Raw genomic sequence first — 7,753 nt, 5'->3', positions numbered from 1 at the left:
GGATTTGTGATCACTTCAGTATTAAGTATTATTGTTTATTTGTATTGAATTCTTTCTGTTCTTTTTGCCCCTTACCAACAAGGAGCAAAGAGAAAGCATACTTGGTCTCAAAATACCTTTAATTCATTGTGTTGAGAAAAAATGGGAAAAATTGAAATCATGGCTTTAGAACTGCTGATGAGCATGCAGTCCTTTCACTGCAAACACGGTGAGCCTGCATTAAGAAATGTAATCAACTCTGCATTTCTAAATGTAGGCAAACCGATTTTTTTTTTATTTTCTGCACCGATAAATACGACTTTGAATCTTTTTTTTTCTTTTTTTTTACTGATTCATGAAGAATCCTGAACATCCTTAATGCTCAGTGATGTGAAGGATGCTACTGCAGCATCCAGCTGAAACAGTCACAGCCGAACTGTTACAAGCTGCCCCAGCACTGGATATTCCTGCAGCGTTTGAACGTGTTTATCCTAACCAGGGTTTTCACAGCAACCGTCCTCATTGATGTGATGTTAAGTGATTGTGCACGTGTGTTTTCAGAACACCACCAGTCCTTGGCTGCACCAGGCTGCTAGTGACAGTCTGGGTTTGCTAAACCACATTCCAGTCCGCCCCGCCAGCGCCGATGCCCACCGCCCCCCAGTGAAGATGACCACGCACTCGAGCCCTTCAATGACGAAGGCCAGCATGAGCATTCAGAAAGAGTAAGTCCCACTTGTTCCTCAGCCTGATCCAGCCTCACCAGCACATATCAGATGAACGTCTTTGACTCTAAGCGTGAATTAGCTGCTCAAATCCTGCTCAGTTTAATTTCAGCAGGAATCACAGCTTTTGTTCTTTCACACGACCTTTAGGATAAACTCAGATTAAGCTCTTTCCATAGCTGACATGCAGAAGAATTATTGTTCTGGGCTTACATCTCTCCTTAAATGTTGAAGCCCCTTTGAGACCTTCCTGAACAGAGCAGGCTTAGTAGCAGCATTAAAGCTGTATGTTGATCATTCACACAGGTCGCAGAGAGGGCTGCGTTATCCCCGAGGCCACAGACAGGGAATTCTGGGTCAGCTAGATGAAGTAGCACTAATCCCATATTATATAGGTTCAGAGAGAATTCTGCTCGTTCAGATGAGCCTCACTCGTGTGATCAGCGCCATCCTCCGAACGCCACTCCACGTCTGCACAGCAGAAATGACTGGAATGAAGCTGTGAGGGCTTCCAGGTACTTAACTCAAAGATGCAGACACTCATCACATGAAGTGATGGTGGAGTCGGAGAGGATCACTTTTTAAACATGGTGACCGCAGACGAGGCCTTTTCTCCACACACAACATGTGCATAGCTGACAGCATATGTGGAGGCTGGACTTTGAATATGTTCTGCTAAAGTTATGCCACATTTTCATAACACACCTGTATTTTTTGCAAAATAAAAGCTCTGATTCATTTCATTCTCCCTTCAGCCGGTCTGCATGTTTGGAGACGCATTTGCAGCATTTAGTACTTTGATTTGAACAGAAATCAAAGTGAGACTAGAAAAGTTGGATTACCTTCAATAATGCTAGCGTGAATGCTTTTTGCTGAAAGTAGTGATGTAATTTGCTGAAAAATGCAAAAGCTATTTGCAAAATATTAAATTTGCTAAGGAAACTTGAAATTTAATTAAAGAACTATGAAAGAGTGCTGAAACTGACCTAAATTTCTGACAAATTTGTAGGAAAATTGCTTAAAAATCCTTAATACATGCCAATTTGGAAAAAATACACTTCAAATTAGTATAAAAAAAACCTTAGTGGATGCCAAATTAGCCCAAAAAATAGCTAGCAAGTTGCTAAACTACTAGCTAAACTCCTAAATAGCCTAAAATTCCTCAGTAAACTAAATTAGTCAAAAACATTAGCATGTTGCTAAAACAGAAGCTGAATTCTAAATTAGCTTAAAGACTCCAGTAGATAACAAATCAACCAAACACGTTGGCATGTTGCTAAAATATCAGCTTAACTCAAAATTTTTGAAGCAACTATAAAAGGTGAAAACATAGAACATGCATATATTTAAAGGCTTGTTGCTAATCTACTTAAAATGTTTGAAGACATTTGAAGACATTCTCATTCATTTCCTATGGGGCATATTTTGTTCAATATTTCAAAAACTATAAAGTTTATAAATACCAAAAATACAAGCAGTAATGTTCTGAATGAGCTGAATGTTTTGATACCAAGATTACTGAAAGTGCATGAAGTGTGATTGAGTATTAATGTGGTGAAAACATACAGAAAGGAGCAGGAGAATAACTATAGTGTGAATGCTTACTAAGCAATCACACAATAAGTCTGCATGGTCTTACGCATGGCTTTTAGTTCCACTTACTCTGTGCAAAGCTTAGTTATTTTATCTGGATGAAAAGGAGGTTCAACCTCTCTATAAGTGAAACCAGGCGTGGTGGGAATGCAGAGGTGGCGCTCATTTTTCAAACAGTATTGTGATCGGGCCGTGTGCAGAGACGTGGGTAAAAATGACCGTTCTGACCTCACCAGGACGCTGGCGCAGCTGAAACAGGACCAGGTGGACAGAAGTCGTACTCCAGCGGGTAAAGATGTCCTCCATCACCGTCTTTACCTGGATCCTCACAGCAAAGCCCACCTGGCAAACCCACAGGTACATACACACACCCAGACTGTGCAGACTGAGAGTGAAGAAACACTAAGCTCTGGTATTTGAGGAGCTATTAGCCAATGTAGGTAACACACTGAGCAAAATGATAAGACGTAATGATAGAGATGTTTCTGCTTTTCCTCAGTGTTTCCTTTGGGCATTATTTAGTCTGAGTAGATTAGGAAAAGAGTCAAAACTCTTCAGCATTAATGAAAACTGAATCAGAAATGCAGACATGTGAATGTGGGTTTTACTGTGAAAGACTTTACCCCCTTCAGCATCTTCTGAATTTATGCCGTGTTCCTCTTAGGAGGCAGTTCAGGGAGCGGACCGAGCCATAAAATACAAAGAGGAGAATCGTCAGATTCTGAAGGAAAGCATCGAGGTCGCCCCCTTCACCGCCAAGATCCAGCGCTCCATGGACCCTGGGATGGAGCGGAGCAGGGATCCAGCTTTCCCGGTCCCGGTGCGAGCTCTCGCCTCCCAAAGCCCAAAGGCCAGCCTTACCCACCCAAACATCATCCACTCGGAGAAAAGCAACTACTTCACCACCCTGTCCAACAGCGTGGTGAACGAGCCTCCGAGACTCTATCCCTCCAAGGAGATGGGCCCTTACTACGAGAAGGTTTCTGCCGGGATGGTGACCAGCGTTGGAGCTGTTGTGCAGAGTCAGGGAATCCAGTCTCTGGGAAGCTACAGCTCCAAAGCCTCCCTCTCCAAACCGCCCCCCCTGATAAAGCACCAGCCAGAGGGAGGAGAGGGTCTAGCAGGGAAAATCACAGAACAGCTGAGTCAGCAGGTCACTCTGGTCCAACAGCAGCATCACACAGGTGCAGACAGGTTAGAACGCTGCAGTCCTGCCATTCCTTCTCCCTCCAACCACCACCACCATCACCACCACCACCACCACCAGCAGCACCAGCTCAGGGCCATGCCGTCTCTCTACCGGGCTCCAGTCTTCCACCCCCCCACACAGCAGGCGCTGGACTGCAAAGACGCTGTGGAGCGGGAGAAGGAGTGGGAGAAGGAGAGAGCTGGCTTCGCTGGACGTTTGTCTCCACCCACCCTCACACCCATCCAGCCGGTCAGCCTGGCAATGGCCGGTACCAAAACGCTGGTGGAGCAGCAGAAGCCCCCCACATTGTTGCCTGAACTCAGGGACATCAAAAGTCACAGGGTCAGTACTGCGGTGACCTCTGTGGCTCCGCCCACCAGCGGAGACGTGATGGCAGATGGGTGGAGAGGCAGAACAATGACTCAGGGAAGGGACGCTCTGTTCCCCAGGGAGAATGACGTATCGCGGGGGAAGCCTCCGGCAGCAGTGGCCTCAGTCATCGTGGGTCCAACGTCCACTAAGTACGACAGTCTTGTTGGTGCTAACAGATCTGGTGCTATCGTTCATAAGGAGCCCCCCTCAGGGAGATTCTACCCTTCCAAGCTGGAGGGGGAATCTGTGAGGTTTGGAGAAAGTAGAAGAGAGCCTGGAGCTGGAAGGGTGATCCAGCCTCTGCCCAACATGGAGGACAAGTGCGCCCAAAGTAAGAACTCTTTCATGCACGGACCTCTGAGTTCCACCAGCTCTCTGAGCAGGTCTGCTGTGGTAGTTTCATCAGCTGTTGACGTGCAGAATAAAACCTCAAAGTCAGCATTTTCTCCTCGGGATGAGGTCAAAGCTGGTGTTGGAGGCTGGGCGCTCAGCCAGTCGGCTGCAGATAAAGAGCGAGAGAACCATGTGGCGATTGACTCCCATGCTAGATTTTCAGGTTTGTCTTTGCCTCAAACCAATTCCACAGGAGCCTCCCTCCCCAGCCAAAGCCCCGCCCTGCCGTCGTACTCTGTTTCTGGCTCTCCTCAGCAGTTCTCCTCCTCGTTCATCCACTTGAAGAAGCACAAAGCAGCTCTGGCTGCAGCCCAGTCAAGAACCAGCCTCCCGACTGCTCCTTCATCTGCAACAACGGGAAGCCCCACCCTGTCTGAGTCATCTGACAAGACTCCAAACCACAGTTCCACTCCTCCACCCTCCTCTAGTCAGGGCTCTTCCTCCTCCGTTGAAAGCAGCAGTAGCGGCTCTGCGGCCGGCCGCACGACTCCAGGCAAGTCCAGCCCCGTCCCCAACGGGCAGTCGACAGGGCTGGCTGCAGCTGGCTGTGGACAGCCCATCAACTACCACAAGCTGAAGAAAGCCTGGTTGACTCGCCACTCGGAGGAGGACAAGAACACAACCGCCACTACAAGCTCCACCACTACCAAAGCAGAGAAGCTGTTCACCACTACAACCAGCTCCTGCAGCACCACAGCCATGTCTGACATGATCAGACCCTGCACCGTCAACCTGAGCGCATCCACCTCCAACGACGTGGACATCAGCAAGGAGAGTGGCAGCAAAGTGGAGAGAGACCGGCAGGTGGAGGAGAAGAGCGCTGGAGCTGGTGGGGAGGAGAGGAAGTCCTGTCCACCGTCGAGGCGAGGCCACAAGCGTTCGTATGACTCCGGCTCGGAAACCGCAGGAGACGACTCGGACGGCAGTGAGAGCAAGATGGAGGGCAGGGCCAAACGCCAACCCAAACCAACGTACAAGAAAAAGCAGAACGACATGGCCAGGAGGAAAGGAGACGACAAGGAGGACGATGACCTCAAGCCCAACGGGATCTTCAGATCAGCCCGCGAGAAGACGAAGCTCAAACTGGCCAGCAGCAGTAAGTCCTGCAGGCTTTCTGATGACCTGAGTGGAGCTTCTACTGCACGTTTTTTTAACCCTGTAATACCGGAGCTCCAGTGTTTATTTTCTTTGATTTACTGTAACTTTTCAAACATTAACACAATTATTCCAGCAGATTGTAAAGGAGAAAAGTGACGTTTAGCTGTTTTTTCAGCTACATGCTAGCTGTTTTGGCAAACCTATTTATTATTATTTTTAGGCTAATTTGACATTTAGCTAATATTTTAGCTGGCTATAAGCTTATCATTTTCAGCTATCAACTTCAACATTTTTAGCTATCAGCCTCAGCGTTTTTAGCTATCAGCTTAAGTGTTGTCAGCTATCAATTTCAGCATCTTCAGCTATCAGCACTAGCCAAATTCAGCTTACAGCATTCACACTAACATTATCACAGGTAATGCTATATATCTAGTTCCTAATTATGTTAAAAAGTTACAGTTTCAAAGTTTTAAAGGTGTAGTTTTAGTGTTCAATAAATATTTATCTAGTTCGGCCCGTGACCTAAGGTGTGTTTTGGATTTTGGCCTCTTCTGTGGTTGAGTTTGAGCTTTAAAACTAAACTCATAACATGTTGGTACAAAACTTCGGTACGTTTGTTCTCTGAAGACATCAGTTTGATGAATGTGAGGCTGAACTTGTAGAACTGCTCTGAGCATTTGACCGTTTGGGTCGACATGACGATGCTGAACAGGAAGTGGTTGTGACTCTGAACTCTGCTCAGATGGGATCCCCCGCTCCGTGCTGAAGGACTGGAGGAAGGTCAAGAAGCTGAAGCAGACCGGAGAGTCGTTTCTGCAAGACGACTCCTGTTCAGAAATCGGACCCAACCTCCAGAAGTGCCGGGAGTGCCGGGTGGTCCGCAGCAAGAAGGGGGAGGAGCCAGCGCACTCGCCTGTCTTCTGTCGCTTTTACTATTTCAGACGGTAAATGAAGGCCCCCCTACACCTGCACCATCTCATTAAAAGAAGAGCCCCTCATTTCACTTTTTATCTAGTTTATGTTGTTTGTGTGGTTTTACCTCCTGCTGGGGTAGACTTTAGGTTAAACCACTTCTGCAGATTTTTATCTCGCTGTTGCTCAGTGTCTGCCTGTAAATAAACATCTGTCCTCCTGACCTCTTCAAGAGGTGATTATGGTGTGATGGAGGGTTGTACTGGAGGAAGTCTGTGGTTACCTTCTGGATCTGCGTATGTGCAGCCCACACTCCCAGCCTGTCTGCAGGACCTGCAGCTGCAGGCTGGATCCTAATGAGATAACTCTGCCTAAGAGGATTTCTGCTTCATAATCTTTTCCTCACTGATTCACTGTTGCTCCTCTTCCTCCTGTCTACCGTCTCCTCCATCTGACAGACTTTTACTAAGATGATCATGAAGCTCTACTGCAGCTGGAGGAAGCTGTGGTTGAGATGTTTTTTTTAGCTCAGAGATATAAAAAAGAAGAACTTTTTGAGTTAATGGAGAGATGCTGTCAGTTAGGAAAGTGCAGTGTGAAGGCTTTGACTCTTCATAGAGAGGATAAACACACAGTTCTATATTCTAATGAAAAGTTTAACGTCTTTTCTGCTTCTCCTGTCTGGTCTTCTTCAGTCCTTATCTACCTTTGAAGCCTGATTTCCACTGGTCCTCCTGCATTAGTGTTACGTTGACAAAAAATAGAACGTTCAATAATCAATCAGAATGTTTACTCAGCATTGCTCTGCGTCTGATGTCCATCCCTCCACACCACAAGCTTCACGCAGCAGAAAGCTGGAAGAATGGAAAACAGGCCCGGGTTTCAAAATAAAGCTTCTGTTATACTTTCAAAATAAAACTTTCTAAAATGTTTTTTATATTTAAGATGACGTGATAGCACACATTAACACCACAGATAACACTGCCGTTCAGTTCCCCCATGAATGACAAAAGTTTATTTTGGAAGTACAGAAAGCAATATTCATGTTTTAAGGCTGTAAACTCGTCACTACAGACTTTACACACTAAAGTCAAGGCCCGGGGGCCGGATCCGGCCCTCCTGGTAATTCTATCCGGCCCTCCGGATCATTTTATTTTATTTTTATTAATCACCCGATTTTATCTTGTGCTTATTTCTAATTTATATAATTTTGACAAAATATACTTTATGGAGAGTAAAATATTGAAAGTTATTTAAGTTGATTTATTCTGGAATAATATTCCTGCCTTTTTATTATTCATAATTAAGTTAAAAGTTACAGTTTTAACATTTAAAAAATTGACATTCTGCTAGCTTTTTGGACTGTTTTGGCATTTACTAAGAATTTTTTAGGCTAGTTTGGAGTTCAGCTAATATTTCAGCTACATGCTAGCTGTTTTGGCTTTTCAGCTATTAGCTCCGGTGATTTTAGCTATTAACTTCACCATTTTCA

The 7,753-nt window shown here is 45.6% G+C and overlaps 1 protein-coding gene across 1 annotated transcript in view; it reads left to right on the top strand.

Annotated features, from left to right (window-relative positions):
* Window positions 1–94: 94 nt before the first annotated feature.
* LOC112141441 (probable JmjC domain-containing histone demethylation protein 2C) overlaps window positions 95–7,753 on the top strand; it is a gene marked incomplete at its 3' end in the record, with an annotated part of 13,129 nt that continues 5,470 nt past the window's right edge. Inside the window, exons 1-4 of the mRNA XM_024264576.2 lie at window positions 95–704; window positions 2,534–2,654; window positions 2,962–5,347; window positions 6,092–6,293. Of these exons, the coding sequence (XP_024120344.1) occupies window positions 649–704; window positions 2,534–2,654; window positions 2,962–5,347; window positions 6,092–6,293 (2,765 nt within the window). The remainder of the gene's footprint in view (window positions 705–2,533; window positions 2,655–2,961; window positions 5,348–6,091; window positions 6,294–7,753) is intronic.

Source organism: Oryzias melastigma, unplaced genomic scaffold (assembly GCF_002922805.2).
Source record: "Oryzias melastigma strain HK-1 unplaced genomic scaffold, ASM292280v2 sc00571, whole genome shotgun sequence".
In the NCBI taxonomy this organism is placed as follows: Eukaryota; Metazoa; Chordata; class Actinopteri; order Beloniformes; family Adrianichthyidae; genus Oryzias; species Oryzias melastigma.
Note: the sequence above shows the minus strand (reverse complement) of the source record. Positions and strands in the feature narration are given on the sequence as shown.